This window comes from Taudactylus pleione, unplaced genomic scaffold (assembly GCF_031769625.1).
Source record: "Taudactylus pleione unplaced genomic scaffold, aTauple2 ptg000268l, whole genome shotgun sequence".
NCBI classification, from domain to species: Eukaryota; Metazoa; Chordata; class Amphibia; order Anura; family Myobatrachidae; genus Taudactylus; species Taudactylus pleione.
Window position 1 is genome coordinate 2286405 of NW_028284670.1, and position 22254 is coordinate 2308658.

Sequence of the window (22254 nt, forward strand, 5' to 3'; positions counted from 1 at the left end):
TGTTTTCTGTCAAGAAATAAATACCAGCCTCAGGGTGTCAAATTGGAGAGGTGGTGGTTCTGAAGACCATTCTAGGGATTCTCATCATGTTTAGTCCTTTCAGCCCCCTCAGGAGATCCCATTCACAATAAACTTACAAATATTCTATGTACTAATATGTATCAATTGTTAGACAGCTAACTAGATTTGTATACAGTTACAATACAGTTACAACGCACTGTGTGAAAAGGAACACCCAATAAATTTCTGAATGAAAAAGAACAGACATTCACCATTGGAATAAGGGGATAGATGTGCTGTTTTATCTAATACAGTGATTCCTGAAGGCAGAGCCACCATCAGGGGTGGACAACCAATACTCCTGTACTGGGTTCGGATAGCTGAGGGGACCCTGTTGCTGGCAGAGTTAACTGATATACTTTTTCACTAATGCAAAGCAGCACAGGCTGCTAGTGCTGGCCAGAGAGTTATATATCACTTAGCTAAGCTATGTGTTGAGTCATTCATTAATTAAGTTTCCAGCCAGCACTAACAGGACGAGAGCTAGTGCTGTCAGATGCTGGATTCCCCTGAAGACCTGTGATTGACTATGGAACCTAGAGGTTAGGTGTTTTGTCAGGCACACTGCACACAGCCCAGGAAGAATGCTGCAGAAACAGCACAGTAAGTATAGTAGTACAGAGATCTCAATTCTCGTGTCTGCAGCATGTTCCTGACTCTACCACCTTGATGTCTGTCACTGTCTCTCTACCCTGTCTGTACTATGCATGTGTCTCTACACTATGTAGCTTAGTATGAGTGCCTCTGCCACCCCTCTCCCCTTCCCTCCCCACCCCATGGATGATTCTGCACACACCTCCATGATTGCCTCTGACTTCTCCACTCACCATGCCATGTGTGCCATTGCCCCTTGTTATACTTCCCATGTGTAGCTCTGCCCTCTTCTACCTCCCATGTGTACCTCTGCCCTCTTCTACCCCCCATGTCTGTCTCTGCTTGACACTACAGACCCATGTGTGCCTATGCACTCCTTCCATCCTTATGAGTGTCTCTGCCCCTCATCCACTCCACTTATGTGCCTATGACTCCTGTCACTTGCTTTCTTCCTCTGTGTCACTTTCCAGACCTGGACAAATTGTGGCTTTCCAGCTTTTGTGAAACTACAAGTTCCAGCATACCCTCCCACATGCCAGGTGCTAAAGCATGCTAGGACATGCAGTTTCACAATAGGTGTAAAGTCATGGTTTGCCATGATTGCATTATCCCATCTTTGTCCCCATCCCAACTTTTCTCCAACCTCATTCTCCTATCTGCCCTGACCATTCACTTTCATCTTATGCCACACCTTTCTACCCTTTCATCTTCCAATTCTCCACTCTTTGTCTTCCCATTCTCATTTTATAAATGTACTACATGGAAACCTTGGCCATTGTATGGCAAGCAGAAGAGGTATGGATAAAGAGAAGAACACCCATGTTCAATGCAACATAGTTGAATCTAAGGATTGCAGGTAAGTACAATTCTCATTTATTAAATCACTCAGCACTCTACACCTTTGCACCCTCCGGGATTTGGGATGGGTAGGGGGGCCTGCATGATCCACTTGTTCTGGGCCCCATGATTTATGATGGCAGCCCTGCCTGAAGGAAACAGCTGCTTTCGTAGTAGGAAATGCAGCCTACTGAGAAAGATGGAGAATAAACAAAACAGAAGAGCTTTTTTTCCAACAGGGATATAAAAATTGATAAAACATGGAATATCGCTATTGCTGTGTATCTGCAGACCATTCTGTGTAAGTGCATTTATTATAACAAGTGTTTTTCCTTATTTTTTTGTATATTTTTTGTTTTATTCAATTGTATCCACATAAAGTGTATTCTATAAATCTGTTCAAGTTATATATTCTATTTTTATATCACTGTAGGAACAAGCTCTCCTGTATTAAATGTTTACCACAGTCCCAAATATGTAGATAGTATAAATAGTAGACGTAAACCCACAAAATCCCTCAGTTATTATACCAAATGGCAAATCTTAAAATCAGTAAAGTCCCAAATAAGCAGGATACTTGCATGAACTTCTGTTGTACACTACTAAAACCATTTACATGTGTTTTCTGGTGTACACAAATAAATGAGTGGATATATTGTATTTTGATATAGTTTATTTGTTGATGCAGCAGAATTATTCAGTGTTTTTTTATGTTTAATTTTTCCATTTTTTAATTGAGCAGTTCTGCAAATTGTGTATCAAATATTATTGAACCTTTCTTCTCTGATTCTGATTTACTACTTTTTTTATCACGCACACAAATTATTATATTAAAACATTATTTTATAAATTCTACTATGCTTATCATCCCATTTGCAGGCTGTTTCTTTTATTTTTATCTTATCAATAATTCCACAGGAATTCAGACATAATAGAGCCTTGTATCTTTTATATTCTTTTGCACTCTGTGCAGTGTTTATGCTCTTAAAACAATATAATCATTGAGGATCAATATAATAATTGTATCACTCCAATGAACTCTAAAAACCCCAGTAATAGATTTTTTCCTAAGTATTTTCCTTTTATGTTTTAAATCTAAATTTTAGATGCATTTTACCTAAGTGAACATTATTTAATGTCTCATTAGTTTTTTGATTCCCAAATGTGACCTTTTATATCAAATCTACAATCAATCTACCTGTAAATTTAGCAAGAAATCCTCATTATATTTGTGTACTGATAAGCTGCTACAACTCTTAGCAGCTCCAGACAGCAGGTATACTGTAACTAATAATGTAACAAAATCATGCAACAAAAACTGGAGAAGGATCAGACATGAGATAGAGGGAGGGTCACGCTCATGAGAGTAAGCCTAAATTAATGTTAATATTTTCACAGGGTAAGATTGAAAAGGTGGAGATACAGCTAAAGACAAGGATTTATCATGGCCCCCCTGGCCAATGGTTTTTTGGGACTTACTTAATAAGGTCTGCATCTTTGTAAGAGGTCTCCCCAAGGGGCCAGCCCCCTCTTTACAAGTTAGGCAGATTAGCCATGGGCTAATACATTCCCTAATTCTCTCTATGCACCTGAACATGTTACAGTGCACCTGGGATGGTACATGGCACTCAGTAATTATTTGTGCTGAGCTCCTCCAGTGCACAAAGTGTGGGCTGCACTGTAATTTGGGAAGGGAGGAAGAAGAGAAAGACAGAGAAGGAAGGAAAACAGAGTGCAGTATGTATGGTGAGTCCAATAGGTTGATCTATTGTAGTGGCATGTAACATGCATAGAATAAAGTACAAAAGTGAACTACTGTCTTGTGTATATTCTGTTCATCCCCACAATGGTGGAGGGGCGTAGGAAACGTGTAACCAGATCATTGGCTTATTATGCAGCAATGCACTGGTCTCTGTATTGTTTGGTTGTTACTTGGAAGAGCTCTCTGCATTGTATGTAATTTCTAGATGCAACTATGATGCACCAGGAGACTGTGCTGATTAATTTGATATGTGACACTTGTGCAGCTGCATGTATGTACAAAATGCTATGATGCAGTGGCCATGGCATTTCCATGCCAAATTTAATTGTGCTTCATATACAAATGCATTCGCACACAGACATTCAAATGTCGCATATCAAATTAATCAGTGCAGTCTCCCGCTGTGCCCTAGTAGTATCAGATTGCACCTAAAACGCATTTTTAGCAAAAAAAGGTGCAGAAAAGATGCCCAGTACTAGCAGAGTCACACGGGGCCTGGCACGCAGAGAGGGGCTGTTTGGTCCAAATGCAGCAATGATGTATGAGGGCACATCTGTATGGTGGTGACCGAACAAAGGCTTAAAATAATAAAACCAAAAATTAAGTAAAAATGCCTCTGTCCCTCCAACTTACACACAAACACTTTAAGAATAGGCAAATGAATATGTGTGACATTGATTGCATGAATATATAGTAACTGTTGCCCAGACCCATAATAAAGGTGCCTATCACTAAGTTTTGTCTGTTCATTACCAGAGACATTTGTCTTTCAGTCACAGCACATCTTACATTAGCAAATATAAATAATTACATAAACTAAACTTTTGCCCTTTTCCTTATAACTTAATCAGAACTTGTGTACAGTACAGCAAATTACCCACATTTAGCATTTCAATATCCTTGAGACAAATCTAAACAGAAGTTGAGGTTTACTATTGGCTAACCAAGAAAAGGATTGTGTAGGGCATGTTATTTCCTTATTGTGCCAAGAACTACCTCTAAAACCCCCAAATTGTAAATCCAGGTACTTTACTATGATATCAAAAGAAAATGTAATATTTACCAAAACAAACAACAACACATTCACCAGGATACAATGCAAAATGATATAAAAACATATTTTGTTTAATGAAGAGTGTATTTCCTGAATATTAAAGTTAGTCTGCAATCTAGATCATGATGCTCATTAAGAGGTAAATCACAGACCAAACCTATCATGGAGTTACAATGGCACTTATATCAACGTGTGTGTGCGTTCTTATGCACATACGGTAGGTGGATTATACTGTAACTATCTACTGTAATTAACCTGAAGTTTTCTGCCCTATACACACTTTGTCTCAAGTTATCTTATATATAAAATGCACCCCTGCACCTATTGGTATGGTGATCCAGTTGATTCCTGGTCAGATTTCCTGTCGGACCTCCCATTGGTGTACACTGGGCAGAACTTTAACTTTTCTGAGCCTTCCACTGGATGGATTTGGACAAAAAGTTCACAGAGTGGAAGATATACTAGGGGGTTGAGCTCCCGGTCGGACCTCCTGTTGGTGTATGCTTCACAGAACTTTGACCTGGGGATACTGGGCAGAACTTGACCCGGGAAGCTGGTTCTGGGCCTTTGACTAAATGGATTTGGATGAAAACTTCACAGAGTGGTGGTAATTGGTCTGAGGTGCCAAATGGAGTGGTTGGGACTCCAGACAGACATCACCGCAGAGTGTGCCAGGCACACCTTTGACCCAGGGAGCCTGTTCTGGGCCTTCCACTTGATGGATTTGGATGACATCACATAATAAAATTAAAGCAAATATAATTTCATGTAAAATATATTAAACTTAAAGTTATATCTTAATAATAGCTGTTCATTCAATATTAAGTCATTATTTTCAGCACATTTTATAGATAAATTAGCATCAAGAAATCTTTGATCTGACATTTTTTTAGATATTGTAACCTCTGTTGTATTATCAAATGCACTAAACTTTCTTAACAACAAAAGTTTTTATGAAATAATCAAACAGAAACATGGCTCACAAATTCAGATACTGTCTCCCCTGCTGCAATTTCACATGGTGACCTACACTTCTCACATATCCTCAGGCCTGGTAACTGTAAAGGAGGTGGCGTAGGAATATTACTGTCCCAATATTTCACATACACAGTTCTCCCATAGGTACCTTCACTCACATTTACATCATTTGAAGTACATTCTATCACGACTTTCACCCCTTTCTCTCTGTGCATTGTTGCTATCTATTGCCCACCTGGGCCACCTCAACAATTTCTGGAACTTTTTCAGCCAGGCTCCCTCACTTCCTATCCTCGGACATCTCCACCATCATTATGGTGATTTCAATATCCCCATTGACATTCCACAATCTCCTCATGCCTCCAGACTACTCTCTTTAACATCCTCTCTTGGCCTCTCCCAATGGATTGACTCCTCTACTCATCATTATGGCCACTGCCTTGATCTTGTATTCACCAGAATATGCTCAGTTTCTGATTTCACTAATGCTCCTTTCCCTCTCTCAGATCACAACCTTATCACCTGCACACTCTCCTCCATTACATCAACATCATTGATAACAACCAAACCTCCTAAAATCCGCATAAATATTAATGCTATTAACTTTCAACAACTAATGACTCTCACCAATTTCTACATTCACTTCTCCGGAGACTGCTGCTTCACACCTAAACCAGATTCTAGTAAAAACACTCGATGTAGTAGATCCAGCTACCCATCACACACCACGTAGACTTAGACATCAACCATGACATTCTAACTCAACAAGGCATCTACAAAAACTCTCACATAAAGTAGAACGTCAGTGGCGAAAATCTCGTACTCCAAGTGACTTCCTCACATATAAAACCATCTACAACTCTTATCGTACTGCTATGGACATTGCCAAACAAACATATTTCCAATCTCTAATTTCTGCTTAAGCCTCTAACCCCAAGTGACTTTTTAATAAAAACTGCTTCTTACCCCTCCCTCATCCAAACCACCTGCTACCTTCTGTGCGCAAGATCTTGCTACCTATTTCAAGAACAAGATTGATAAGATCCAAAAGGAAATGGTATGCTCTTCCTCAGCTAGTGACCTACTCAATTCCCTACCTGAACCCTCTGGCACATTCTCTTCATTTGATCTCACAAACAAAGATGAAGCATCTACACTCTTCTCATCCTCCTACTCCACTAACTCTCCTCTAGATCCTATACCCTCACAAATCCCAACCCTAACTAAAATCTGTAATCTCTCTCTCTATTGGCATCTTTCCATCACTGTTCAAGCATGCAGTGGTTTCTCCCATTCTGAAAAAACAAATTCTGATCCTAACACTGGGCCTGATTCAGAGCCGTTCGCTATTTGCGGTCGTTCGTTCAAAAACAAGGGGTGGCTATTCAAATGAACCGTTCGCAAATTGCAGTCTGTTCCCACCTCTAAGTCTGAACGAGCGAGCAAAACATACGCTCATTTATTTGTTAAAAACGCCCCCTGGCCGCTCGCACCATACGTCATGTCCGCTATTTATTAGATTAATCGAGTACATCGACCAGCGTATGAACTGCTTGCTATTCTTGTGGTTGGTGTTTGCTACCACAAATTTGCGAGCAGTTCTGGCTATAAAATAACCCAGTGACGTGGTCAATGACGCTGCTGTATTAATTATGCACACCCATAAAACGCCCGTTTTGACCTTTAAGCACGCCTGCGTTCGGATCTCCACTCCCCATTTTCAAGCACCTTCCCCTGTTACCACCCACATATGCCTCATTCTGTCACTCAAAATAGCAGGCACTCGCTATATAGCGTACAAACGATTTTTGGCCGCACTGACTGGTTCGCGCATGCGTACTAAAAACCGTACGCATGCGCAGATGTGCAAACATCGCTCGGAACGAGCGTACTGCCGCTAACGAGCGGCTCTGAATGAGGGCCACTATCTCAAATTACTGACCTATCTCCCAGATCCCATGCCCCTCCCAAGCTACTTGAAAGAATTGTCTACATCCACCTCACACACTTTCTTAACTCACACAACTTATTGGACCCTGTTCAGTCTGGCTTTCAATCCCAACACTCCACAGAGACAGCACTCACTAAGGCAGTAAATGATCTGGTCACTGCCAAGGCTAAAGGCCATTACTCATTCCTAATTCTTCTAGATCTCTCTGCTGATTTTGACACTGTTGACCACTCTCTTCTCATACAAACACTACAATCCCTAGGTCTTAAGGACACAGCTCTTTCTTGGTTCTCTTCCTACCTATCTGATCGCTTTAGTACTGTTCGTTTTTCTGATTCTGCCTCCTCTTCGCTACCTCTATCAGTTGGAGTACTGCAAGGCTCTGTCTTAGGTACTCTACTATTCTCAATCTAATCCACTCTTTTGGATTTCAGTACCGACTGTATGCGGATGACACTCAAATCTACCTATCTTCTCCAGATTTATCAATATCTGTTTTGGTCCGTGTCACTGAATTCCTTTCTGCCATTTCATCTTGGATGTCACCCAGCCACCAGAAACATAATATTTCTAAAACAGAATTAATTATATTTCCCCCGCCCAATAACAGTTACCATCCTGATCTCTCAATCACTGTTGATAACTCGGCAATCCCGCCTACTCCACAAACTCGCTGCCTTGGTGTATTCCTTGACCCTGAACTGTCTTTTGTTCGCCCACATTCAATCTGTCTCAAAATCATGTTACATACATCTTAAAAACATATCCAAAATTCAACCATATATAACACAAGATACTGCAAAAACTCTAATCCATACCCTGAATATTTCCCACATTGAATATTGCAATAGCCTCCTTACTGGTCTTCCCAAAAACAGGCTATCACCATAACAATCCATTATGAATGCAGCTGCGTGGCTTATCTTCCTTGCCAAATGTTCATCATCTGCTGCCCCACTCTGTCAGTCCCTCCACTGGTTGCCGGTTTTCTACTGTATTCAATACAAAATACTTTTACTTAAACATAAGGCTATTAACCAAACCACACCAACATACATCTCTTCACTCAAAATATCTCCCAACCCAACCTCTCCACTCAGCACAAGATCTGCATCTCTCATCCCCACACATTACTTATTCCCATTCACAGTTACAGGACTTTTTTCAGGCTGCACCTACTCTATGGAATGCCTTACCACACAAAATAAAATTTTCCTCTAGTCTCCTATCCTTCAAGCATTCCCTGAAAACTCACCTCTTCAGGCAAACTTATCAGATTCCAGAACCACCCACATAACCTTCATAGCTTCCATATCTTATCACATTCCCTTTCACAGTCCACGCATAACCTCACACATTGTCTTTCTTTCACATATTCCTGACATTTGTCCAAAATTCCTGTGTGATAGGATCATGCAGCCCACCAAGAAACTGCATTCTGGCTGGACCAAAATGCAATATATAGCACCTATCCTTGTGTATCAATGCCTATTTCCCTATAGATTGTAAGCTTGCAAGCAGGGCCTTCCTACCTATATATCTGTCTGTTATTATCCAGTTTTGTTATTTTAATGTTTACAATTGTAAATTGTAATGGAATATGTTGGGCTATATAAGAAACTGTTAATAAATTGAATAAAATAAATAAACCACTTATTCATATTCTTGAAAGAAAATTTTAAAAGTTATATCCAACTCATTGATAACTTAATAAGTTGAAGATTTAAACCTGGGCAGCACATCTAATTAAGCCAGTTAACATATAACTTGCAGTGACTTCTAAAACATACAATCTGTATTAGGGATTATACATTCATATTTATTCTCATTTTGAAATTTTTTCTCCAGCTCTATATTTTATAATATTCAATAAGAATCATCTAACAGCACTGATGGTTTTTGCTTACTTAAATTGATAATTTATCATAGGAAAACAACCAGACTTCTGGTGCATGCATTTATCCTCCTGGGATTTCAGGGTACAAAAAACAAAAGGACTTTATTGTTTATACTCTTCCTGGTGATTTATTGTATGACCATCTGTGGGAACCTCCTGATCATCACATTAGTATCCTATGACAAGAACCTCCATTCTCTCATGTACTTCTTCCTAAAACAACTTTCTATGAGTGACATCATCATTACCACAATTGTTGTCCCCAACATGCTCTATATTTTACTTAATGGTTGGGGAAACATTAGTTGTATTGGTTGCATCACTCAGTTTTATTTCTTCTGTGCCTCAGGAACATCAGAGTGTCTAATTCTTACTGTAATGGCTTATGACAGTTATCTGGCTATTTGCAACACCCTGCGCTATGCATCTATAATGAGCAGTACATACTGCATGAAACTGGCTATCCTCTCTTGGACATTGAGTTTTTCCATTATATTAACTAACACTGTAACAACATCAATGCTACAGTTTTGTGGACCAAACATTATTGACCATTTCTTCTGTGATTTTGTTCCCCTACTGGAACTTTCTTGTTCAGATACTAAAATTGTGCAATTAGAAGTTTCTCTTTTAAGTGCTCCACTGGCTATCCTCCCATGCACAATAATCATAGTTTCATATGTTAATATTCTTTTTACAATTTTAAGGACTTCATCTGATACTGTTAGACAGAAAGCCTTCTCCACCTGCAGCTCTCATCTGACTGTGGTGTCTATATATTATTGGACCTTGTTTGGTGTTTATGCTCTGCCAACAAAAAAACAATCACTGAGTATAAGTAAGAACTTATCACTCATCTATACTGTTTAGACCCCTTTGATAAATCCCATTATATACAGTCTTATGAACAAGGACATAAAAAAAGCTTTACAGAAAATAGTTCACAAGAATGTATTTTGTAGCAGTCTTGGTCAAGTATGTTGATGTAGGAAACAGAAATTCAGAGGCTGGCTTTCTGTTGCATTACTGTGTCTTATTAGGAATATTTATAAACTTTCCAAAGAGGACATCTGGAGGTATTGCACATAGCAACCAATCATATTCTCAATTTATAGTCTGTGGGCCTGATTCAGACCCGAACGCTATGCTGCAATCACATTGAGCGATTTTTTGCAATCTGCGCATGCGTATGAGTCACAAAGCACATGCACGAAAAAGTCATTGTGATGGGAAAGTGCTCGCCCGTAGCCCATGGTCTGGCCGCTATTTTAAGTGACAGATAATGCTGTTTGTGGGTGTTAACAGGGGAAGGTGCTTGTAAACGGGGGTGTGGACGTGCGATCACAGGTGTGCCCGACTGTCAGAATGGCGTTTAATGGGTGTGCATAATTAGCAAAGTAGCGTCATTACACACGTGACTGGGTTGTATTTTAGCCTGAACTGCTCACAATGTTGTGGTGGGAAAAGGCTTCCACAAGCGCTGCGAGCAGCTCCGATGGCTCTCGATGTTCCCGATTAATCCTACAACTGCCGGAGATGACGTGTGTTGCGGGTGGCAAAGGGGTGTCTTTATACAGGTGCGAGCGCATAGTGCAGCCGCTCACAATTACTTAGTGGGCGGCTTTACGCAACGCAGTGCGAGCACATGATTTAAATAGCCGGCCCCTTTTAGCCAGCGAGTGGCCGCAAATAGCATCCGGGTTTGAATAAGGCCCTTTATTAGATAACTGGTAGCTACAATCTGGATAGCTACAACTCCACCACTTGTCCTGAGGTATAATAAATAATCTTTAATTATACTCATACATAACAAAAAATTATGATTTTATAACAAAAGATTGGTTAAAAGCTTAAGGCCAGAAAGGACTGCGTGGATGGGAACCACATTCTAGGCCTGATTCAGCAGTGCAACATGCAAATTCCTGATGGTCGGGAATATGAGCAGGCACATGACCCATTCTGTTCATGTGCAGAATGGTTCTGCGATCCCACACTCAATCAATTACATTTTGCTGCAGTTTGTGGGCAGAGAGAGAGTGGTAATGGCCTCCGTTACCTGAAATGGAGGCATGTTGCCACTGTTGGAGGGAGGGAAGAGGTCAGGATTGCTGTCAACTATTTGTGTGTTTTTCTGCTACTTTTAACAGCAATTTAATTATCTTTTTGTATTTCATTGAGTAATAAATGCTTAACTGTACACTCCTGGCTCCTATATCAGTTCAGGTACAGGTCAACACAACCAGAATTTTTTTTCTTATTGACCTTGAAGAAGCATTTTGCACTTCCTATCAGTACAATTCACTTAAACAATTTTTTTTCAACATTAACCATTCTTAAAGTGACCGTAGTCATTAATGTTCAACTGTTAAACAGCCTGTTCTGAATATTCAACTATTTTATTCACTTACACTGTTATCTAGTAAAATATTTATTCTTTAACAAATTTTTAATTAAACTGCTTATTTTAAACACATTTTTTATCTCCTGCTCTGTATCTTTTTCACCTTATGTTATTTCCAGGAAGAACTATTTTGTCACAAAAGGGACCATTTTATAAAATAGATATACCACACATGGTATATCTATATCTCTGCAATATACAGTACTGTATGCATGACTTGGGTGGTCACAAAGCACACCAAGGTGTGCATATATCAACGTGCGACCACACACCCAAGATATTATATATATAAATTATTAAATAAAACAAGATATAAAATAAATAGAATTATCCCATAGGGATTTTGTATAAGGGGGCATGGTGTTTGAGAGGCTACACCTCAACAATTATTGGACATAATGAACTGAAATTTGGAATAGAAGTGTAGAACCTTTGCTCGGTGCTTGCGTTTCAAATTTCAGGGTAAAAAAAAATCTGAAATTTAGACTAATCTGAAGTTGAAAATTACTGTTTTTTTCTTACACTTCCTGTTTGATCAAACTGGTCAGTTTTCAGTTTTTTTTAGTGTTTCGGTGTTATTGGCACACTGTGTAATTATTATTATCCCTGGCACCACTCTAATTAAAGAGTTTAATAAAATACATGCAGTGCCAGAGGAGGCTGTAAGAGCAGAACTCAGTGAGTGATGTCACATATTTTTTTTTATTTATTCACTGAACTGCCAAGGAAGTCAAAGGTGCTCTTTGTGCAGTGTTTTAGGTGACAGTGCACATGTCTGGTTTTTACACAGCTTTAAATTGTTGAAGGAGCATTATTGTTATAGAGTTCCCAACCTCAAGACCAAATGCTGCTACCTGATCACATAAACCCCTCCTCACTCCTTATTCCAGGTGCTCCCCAATTATCCCCAGACACTGGCCGGTCACATAAACCCTCTCCAGCAGCTGTGATCAGTTCCTGGCTCCTGCAGCAGCCCTGTTCACTCCCTTCCCCAGGTGTCCCTGTGCTGCCCACTATCTCCCCCACAGCAGTGTCAGTCTGCTACTCCCACCTCATGCCTCTGTTTGTGCCACGCTTACCCTGGATCATGTAAGTCAGTTACCAAAACCCACTGATAGAGAAATTGTCAGTCCCCATCACCTCTCCCATATTCATGTTCTCCTCATGTCCTTCTGTCAGATGACTAACTCCCAGCCCAAGTGCAAATTGTAGCTGTCCTACTCCCTACACATGACTGATTTTCCAACCCCATACACTATCTGCTTGCATATATGGAGCAGAGAAAATAAAGCAAGCTCTCTACTCTCTCTCATTTCTCCATTAATCAAGGTACCTCATCCCATGAGGGGTGTGGCCTAAGTATGTGTTTTATTTATATATATATATATATATATATATATATATATATATAAATATATGTATATATATATATATATATTTATATACAGTATCTTTACAAAAGTCCATGGATAGGACCAAAACGTCAATTCTGTAATATGCTGCACACTGGTTTTTGCTGGTATGTTATAAATTGAACTTTTAAAGAAGACTGGTGAGTGCACCCCTTACACACATATATACAGCCAGGTGCATAAATATTGGGACATTGACAGAATTGTAATATTTTGGCCTCCATTCACCACCACAATGGCTTTGAAATGAAACAAACAAGATGTTCTTTAACTGCAGACTTTCAGATTTAATTTGAGGGTAATTACATCCACATCAGGTGAACGGTGTAGGAATTACAATGGTTTTGTATATGTGCCTCCCACTTTTTAAGGGGCCAAAAGTAATGGGACTATCAACTCAAAAGCTATTTCATGGACAGGTGTGGGCTATTCCCTCATTATTTCATTATCAATTAAGCAGGTAAAAGGTCTGGAGTTGATTCTAGGTGTGACATTTGCATTTGGAATCAGTTGCTGTCGACTCTCAATATGAGTTCCAAAGATCTGTCACTATCAGTGAAGCGAGCCATCATTAGGCTGAAAAATCTAAACAAACCCATCATGGAGATAGCAAAAACATTAGGTGTGGCCAAATCAACTGTTTGGAACATTCTTAAAAAGAAAGACTGCATCGGAGAGCACAGCAACACCAAAAGACCTGGAAGACCACGGAAAACAACTGTGGTGGATGACAGAAGAATTATTTCCCTGGTGAAGAAAAACCCCTTCACAACAGTTGGCCAAATGAAGAACACTCTCTAGTAGGTAGATGTATATGTGTCAGAGTGAACAATCAAGAGAAGACTTCACAAGAGTGAATATAGAGGGTTCACCACAAGATGTAAACCATTGGTGAGCCACAAAAACAGGAAGACCAGATTAGAGTTTGCCAAACAACATCTAAAAAAGCCATTACAGTTCTGGAACAACATCCTATGGACAGATAAGACAAAGATCAACTTGTACCAGAGTGATGGGAAGAGAAGAATATGGAGAAGGAAAGGAACTGCTCATGATCCATAACATACCACCTCATCAGTGATGCATGGTGGTGGTAGTGTCATGGCGAGGGCATGTATGGCTGCCAATGGAACTGGTTCCAATCTATTTATTGATGATGTGACTGCTGACAAAAGCAGCAGAATGAATTCTGAAGTGTTTCGGGCAATATTATATGCTCATATTCAGTCAAATGCTTCAGAACTCATTGGACGGCGCTTCACAGTGCAGATGGACAATGACCCAAAGCATACTGCAAAAGCAACCAAAGAGTTTTTTAAGGCTAAAAAGTGGAATGTTATGCAATGGCCAAGTCAATCCACTGACCTGAATCCGATTGAGCATGCATTTCACTTGATGAAGAAAAAACTGAAGGGTAAATGCCCCAAGAACAAGCAGGAACTGAACACATTTGCAGTAGAGGCCTGGCAGAGCATCACCAGGGATGAAACCCAGCGTCTGGTGATGTCTATGCGTTCCAGACTTCAGGCTGTAATTGCCTGCAAAGGATTTGCAACAAAGTATTAAAAAGTGAAAGTGAAGGGTGTGCACAGAAGCATAAGCAGATGACAGAGGGACTCACTTGTGCTCGGCATGCACCTGACAATATCAAATCATTAAGACACAAATGCATGGACGTATCAGTGAGATCCATCCAAGTATTGTTTTAAAAAATTAATGTGTAATATATAAAAAAAAATTACGTGCCTCCACAGCACAACAAGCATCGGGCTTTGGAGCCCCAGTGCTGTTTGTGCTAAACACAGGAGACAAACAATGTAGAGGTTCTCTCTATTAATCACAACCAGCAGCAAGCTAATCAGAGCCAGTCTTAGTTGCCAAAATACAGTGGACGAGCACTGTAGGGGTCCTCTAGAAAAAATTTAATTTTCCCATAGAGAAATCTGAAGGGGGAATGATATTTAAGGGGCTACACCTCAAAAGCTATTAGGTACGGTGCTGAAATTTGACATAGGCGGGTATAACTGTTGCTCGGTGCTGCATGCCAAATTTTAGGACAAAAACATAAAAAATGAGGATTTGGGAGTAATTTAAATTTCCAACTGTCAGTATTTTCTAACACTCAATTAGGACCACTTTTCTGCTGTTCTCTATGGGGCATTTTTGGAAGGCATAACTCAGGGTAGGGGTTGTGTCTGTTTTATTAGGTACCTATTTTTCCAGGGTAGGTGCTTTTGGGGTTTAGGTAATGGAGAAAGTTATAGTTTTTAAACTATTACCTCACAAAACCACCATTATAGAGATAGCAAGTTTCAACTTGATGCGCAGCCTCAGTAGGAGCCTCCATCAGGTGTACTCACTGTAGCTTCACTTGGGTGCTCCAAGATGTCAGGTCAGTGTGGGTGGGAGTGGCAGTGAACTCGGGGGAAGGAAGCAGCCATAAGCTGTGGCTGGACTTGGGGGCATAGCAGGTGATAGCTGCGGCTGAGACCCATGGGTGTTAGCAGTGGGCAGTGGTGCAGGAGGCAGAGGAGGTTCACAGGAGACTGATGCAGGCTTGGATCTGAATGATCTGTGATACTTGTATTTAAATAAACACAGAAGCAGGGATGGGTCAGTGAGACCCATCTGTGCTTCTTTTCAATTAAAGAAAACCATATGTAAAAAAAAAATTTTGTGGCCCCCTCCCCAAAGACAACAACCAGAACTGGGCTTTGGAAAGCCAGTAATGTTTGTGCTAAATACAGGGTACAAATGATGTAGGGGTCCCCCATAAGAAGCACAACCAGCACTAGGCTTTTCAGATCCAGTCCTGGTTGCCAAAATATGGGGGACAAATGACATAGGGGTCCCCTGTATTCAGACCAACCAGCACTGGTCTCTAAGCTGGCCCTGGTTCTGGAATTCTGGAAATAAAGGGGGAAAAAATGCATAGGGTCCCCCTGTATTTACAAGAACCAGCACCAAACTCTTTCTAGTGGGGGTGTGATGCCACAGCCAGCGATCCCCCTGCCAAAGCATCACCCCTGACCGCTAGTCAGCCCAGAATGGGGATCCCTGGGGAGCTTGGGACCCCCCAATAAAAGTGGTCCCCCTCTCCAGGGCACCCCAGGCCCAGGCTGATAGCCCGGGGCTATCAACAGCACCCCTGGTTGGTGGGTGCTGGGTTGATTTTGTTGTGTTGTGCATATGAAAATGTAAATATTTTATTTTGCAGTAGTACTACAGGTCCCAGCAGGCATCCCAGCATACTGGCACTTGGAGAACCACAAGTACCAGCAGGTGGGGCATTAAGGGCCTGCTGGTACCTATAGTACACCTGCAAAATAAGTATTAAAATAAAAAAAGTCAAGTTTTTTTTTTTAATTATTATACCGCACCTTCACCTGGGGGGGCGGCAGCATTTAAGCTCATTTTTATGGCTGTTACTTCAACTAGGACTTCTACAACATCTTCACCTGGAGGGCAGTGGCCTTTAAGCTATTTTGCATGGCTGCCACCCATCCAGGGCTTCCACGATGTCTTCTTGCTTCAGCTGGTCTTCTCTCCAGCTCCCCGGCCAATGACTGACTGCAAAGCACCTCGCGCTGGCTGTATATAAGCCAGCTGAGGGGGTGGGGCGATGACGTCGTGAGATGTGATTGGCTCACGGTGGCCATCTTTGAATTTCAAAAATGGTGCTGAGGTACCATTTTTGAAAAGGGCACGCTCCGTTTTCACCATTGAAGTCAATGGTGAAAACAGCTCATTGGCTGAGTTGTGGAAGGCTCACCTCTCTCAGCTAATGAGCGCTCCACACCAGGATTTCTGAAATGAATTCCCGGGCGGAGCTGTCATTCGGGTAGTAGTGTCCTTAGAGGACACTATTAATATACGAGGATCTGTGTATTTCCATTTTTTTTGCCAAGACCCTGGATTTTCCAAAGAAAAGGACTGATCCATGCATAGGAGGAGGTGAGTATGGAATTTTTATTACAGGTACTGCATTGGATTTTCTACTGGAGAAGAGGACAGATTGTCTACAGGGATACTAGTTGAGTATGTGAGATAGTGTGTGCATGTGTGAGTACATGTGTGTGTGTGCATGTATGTTTTAATAAAATTGTTCTTTTCTATGGTGTGTGTGTTCTGTGTTTTTTTAATATTGCTTTTGCAGTGGAACTACAGTTACCTGCAGGACTGTAATGCCCCACATGCTGATACTTGTGGTTCTCCAAGTACCAGCATGCGAGGAGGCTTGCTGGGAACTGTATTTCCACAGCAAAAGCCATTATTTTAACTTTACTTGCACCACACTTTACACAATCAACCTGGCACCCACCACCCAGGAGTGCTCAGCCTGGTGCCCTGGAGAGGGGGATCCCTTTATTTGGGGGGTGCCCAGCTCCCCAGGGATCCCCGGCCTGGGCTGACCAGTGGCATGGGGTGATGCTTTGGCTAGGGGGCCCAGTGAAAGGGCTCTCCTGGCAGTGGCTTCACACTCCCACTAAAAAGAGGCCAGTGCTGGTTCTGGTAAATACAGGGGGACATTACACATTTTTCCCCCTGTCTATCCAGAACCAAGACTGGCTAAGAGCCCAGTGTTGGTTGTGCTTATTACAGGGGACCAATATGTCATTTGTCCCCTGTATTTTGGCAACCAGGACTGGTTCTGAAAAGCCTGGTGCTGGTTGTACTTCATACAGGGGACCTCTACGTCATTTGTCCCCTGTATTTCGCACAACCAGTTCTGGTTTTCCAAAGCCCAGTGCTGGTTGTTGTTTTTGTGGAGTGGGCCATGCCATTTTTTTTAAACAGGTTTTTTAAAGTAAACACAGAAGCACAGACGGGTCTCACTGACTTGTTTTTTTAAACACAGATGCAGGTATTCCAGATATTCCAGATCGGAGCCTGCATCTGTGTGGTGCTACCTCCCCTGGGTCCTAACGCCTGCTACACCACCACCTGCACTGCCGCTGCACTGCCGCTGCTAATGCGCACTACCATCCCTGGTTCACGGCCTCAGCTAGTGCCCGCTAACCCCTACCCCCTCTCCCCCACATCCTGGCTGCAGCAAACGCCAGCTTCCTTCCCCCCAGACCTGGCCACCACTACTGCCCACAAAAGGCAGTCATCTTGCTGCACCCAAGTAAAGCCACAGTGTATACACCTGCTGAAGGCTCCTACTGCAGCTGCGCAAGGAATTGAAACTTCCTATCTTTATGATGGTGGATATGTGAGGGGTAATAGTTTAAAAACTGTAAATTTCTCAATTACCTGAACCCCAAAAGGCCCTATTCTGGAACAATCGCTACCTAATAAAACAAACCCCAAGTCTAAATATACCACCTAACTTGAGTTATGCCTTCCCAAAATTCCCCCATAGAGAATAGCAGAAAAGTTGTTCTAATAGAGAATGGCAGAAAAAAGTGACAGTTGGAGCTTTAGATTACTTCCAAATCCTCATTTTTTATGTTTTTGCCCTGAAATTTTGCAAGCTGCACCGAGCAAAAGTTCTACCGGTCCTTGCCAAATTTCAGCCCGGTACCTCCAATAGCTTTATAGGTGTATCCCCTTAAACACCCTTCCCTCCCCTTCAGAATTCTCTATGAAGATTTCCGTTTTTTTTCTATTCAGCCTTAACATAAGGGCACGACTGTGGCCTTATAATATATATATATATATATATATATATACACACACAAGGGTAATCCAGAAGGTAAAGTTGTGTATGCATTCCCACTGTGCAGCTCATTTACTTTCTCTAGTTCATACTTTAGTTGAGCGGACTCCCTAACATTTTTTCTAAGTGCTCTGTTAATGACATGCTGTTATGGTTATCTTTGGTGATGTTGGTAAAATTACAAATTCCCTCTGACTGTGAAGTGATACTTGTTATTTGATTCTTAAGTGCACGAAAAATAAGACATGCAAAAATGTATCGCTAATAAAAGCAGGTGCATAGTGATGTAAGAAAGTGGTGTTAAATGTTCAATAATGGATGAAAATCCATCAAGATGCCCATCACTTGTCATAGTTTTGTGTGTGAGGTATTCAGTAATCCACCCTATTGTCTGGACCTTGTTCCAGTGATTTTTAACTTTTCACCAAGCTCAAAGAGTTCCTGGAAATAAAATGTTTTATAAGTGATAAGAAATTGAAGCTTGATGTCAACAACTGGTTCAAAGGACTGAAGGCAGCTGAGTATATCAAGGGGATTCTAAAGCTCATGGACAGATAACATACAAACATATATATATATATACCCATCAACCATAACATTTAATCCACCTGCCTAATATTGTGTAGGTCCCCGTAATGCCTTTGAAACAGCTCTGACTCATCAAGGTGTGGACCCTACATGACATATGAAGGTGTCCTGAATTATCTGGCACCAAGACATTAGCAGAAGGTCCTTTAATCCCTGTAAGTTTCAAAATAGAGTATCCATGGCTTGTACTTGTTTTTCCTCCACATCCCAAAGATGCTCAATCAGATTGAGGCATGGGGAATTTGGGGGCCAAGAAGTTAACACAATTAACTATTTGTAATCTTCCTCAAACCATTCCTGAACAATGTCATCAATATAAGAATCAATTATTTTGTATATATGAGTGCAATGTCAACAGGTACATTACACTTCATGCGCAATATCATTAAATGAGACAATTAATAAAGTAAAATAGATGTTGTCAGTCATAAGCCAGCAAGGGAGCAATTGAGTCTAAAGTGTGAAAGATCAGATAGTCAGTTGTTGGAGTTCCAGAGGTACCCATAACCAAATTGTGTGAAAATCTTATGGAGTGACCAGCAGATTCCAAAGATGTCTCCAAGAAAATATTCAGAGCAGTGCGAGTAAAAGTGTGTGATCCACAAAGTTCTCCATGGGGCCACATGCCTTGAGGTGAAATTATCAAATGCCTAAATGAGATCTAAGAAGACCAAATTCAGATATCGAGAAGCACTAGTAGTGGCCCTGCAAGACTGTTTTCAATTAATACAGGAAGAGGTAGTGGGTAGAAAGTTGATTCACTTTGTGGAATATACAGGTGGAATATTACTGAATAAAGATACTGTGTTTACATGTTCTGAAAAATCTTTGGAGGAGGTACTGTATTTATCATGCCATTACTGTTGCAGACACATTAGCAAAAGTACAACAATTATATTATCATTGTCATCTTCCTCAAACCATTCCTCAACAATTTTTGCAGTGTGGCAGGGCACATTATCCTGCTTATAGAAACAACTGCCATAAGGGAATACCATTGCCTTGAAGGGGTGTTTTTGGTCTCCAACAATGTTTAAGTGGGAATGTGTCAAAGTAACATCCACATGAATGCCAAACACAAGGCTTCCCAGCAGAAAATGTTCCTAGTGCATCACACTGCCTCCACTGGCTTGACTTCTTTCCATAGTGCATGCTGGTGCCATCTCTACCACAGGTAAATTATGCACGTGTACCAGGCTGTCCATCAGACCAGGCCACCTTCTTTCTATGCTTTATGGTTCAGTACTTATACTCAAATGCCCATTGGGAGGGAAGTGTGCAATCTGAAATTTAAATTGCAGTGTAAAAATAAAGCTGTCCAGCATTTGTGGGCTACATGCAAAAGCATCCAGTATTTACCCTGCATGCAAAATTAATATATGTATTTGCAATCCTTGCATTGCAACATAGTTTTCCCAGATTCACAGTTATTTACTATATCTTACTATGTTCCCAAATCTGAATAAGGCCCATAGTCAGTATTACATTTTTCTACAGTTTATGTTACAGTAGCTCTTATTTGGGATCAAACTAGATGGACTAGACTTCACTTGCCATGTGCATTAATGAGCCTTGGGCTAACCGCTGCATACCAAGAACATGCCACAAGACCTGTCATTTTGAAAATGTGTTGACCCCGTTGTCTAGCTATCACAATTTTGCCCTAATCAAATTCACTTAGATCCTCATGTTTTCCCATTTTACCTGCTATCAACACATCAACTTCAAAAACTGAGAGTTCACTGGCTGCTATTATATTTTGATACATTGATAGGAACAAGATAATTGATTAATTATTGTTATTCTCTTCAACTGTCAGTGGTTTTAATGTATGGCTGATGGGTGTATATATGGTTAAAAATTATATTATATAGAAATTATATATTGGTGTTACAACTGTATATACATTTTCTAAAAGCTGCCTTGAAATCTTTGTTCCTCAACGTATATATTATTGGGTTGAGCATTGGTGTGAAAGCAGTGTAAAAAAGAGAAAGGATCTTGTTCACAGTTAATAATTCTCCCCTGGTTGGTACCATGTAAACAGACATAAGTGTTCCATAAAATATGGAAACCACAGTCAGGTGAGCACTACTTGTGGAGAAAGCTTTCTTCCTCTTAGAGATGGACGGGATCCGTAAGATGGTTAATATAATATAGATATATGATATAACAATTATTATGAATGGACAGATAATTACAGAAAAAGAAATAATGATTGTCTGCATGTAAACTATGGAAACATCCGAACAAGCGAGATTTAGTAGAGGAGTAAAATCACAGAAGAAATGGTCAATGACATTTGTTCCACAGAATGTTAGATTGCACATGGCGATGGCATTGATCAAAGTCATGAAACAACTCAACAGCCAAGTGAAAATTATAGCTTTAATACAAAATATGTCATTCACTGTTAAGCTATATAAAAATGGTTTGCAGATGGCTAGGTACCGATCATAAGACATTACTGTCAGAAGAAGACATTCCCAGACTTCTACATTTGCAAAGAAGAAAAATTGGGCAATGCAACTTTTCAAAGACATTGTGCTTCCATCATGCAGAATAATAGAGAACATGTTAGGAAGAATATCTGTAGTCAGTAAGATGTCAGATACAGACACTTGTGTAATGAAGATGTACATAGGAGAATGAAGGTTTTTGCTTAATGAAACTAAAGTGATGATAAGTAGATTTCCACAGATAGCCAGGCAATACATAACCAGCATTAAGAAGAACAGAAACATTTTGAAATGATGAAGACCTTGAAATCCAATAAGATAAACAAAGGTGATAGTATTATTCTTTTGCATCTTCTGTAAATGAAACTACAAAATTGTAATATTAAATGCAGTTATTTATTTAATTTATACAGATGGAAATAAAATGCATTTGGAGCAATTTGCCATGATGGCCCAGCATGTTAGACAGACAATGCAGTGAAAGTATGAGACAGTCCGTTTAGTAATCTGTGTTTCTATAAAACCAAATTAGGGAGGATATTTCCACCAATCCTTATCTTAGTAGATAGTTTATAGACAGGTGAGAAAAAGGTCAGTTG

At 40.4% G+C, this 22254-nt stretch overlaps 1 protein-coding gene and 1 pseudogene across 1 annotated transcript; one reads left to right on the top strand and one right to left on the bottom strand.

The window, feature by feature from the left end:
* The first annotated feature begins 1451 nt into the window (after positions 1-1451).
* LOC148513856 (olfactory receptor 10A7-like) lies at positions 1452-19166 on the top strand (annotated as a pseudogene).
* A 1907-nt stretch (positions 19167-21073) lies between these two features.
* On the bottom strand, positions 21074-22006 carry LOC148513857 (olfactory receptor 11L1-like). Its single transcript, XM_088481282.1, has one exon. The coding sequence runs from the start codon at positions 22004-22006 to the stop codon at positions 21074-21076; it is 933 nt and encodes a 310-aa protein (XP_088337408.1).
* Positions 22007-22254: the final 248 nt, after the last annotated feature.

What these genes read in the sequence shown, in the direction of transcription:
- LOC148513857 (XM_088481282.1), bottom strand. Translation starts at nt 22,006, where the DNA reads ATGCAAAAGAATAATACTATCACCTTTGTTTATCTTATTGGATTTCAA.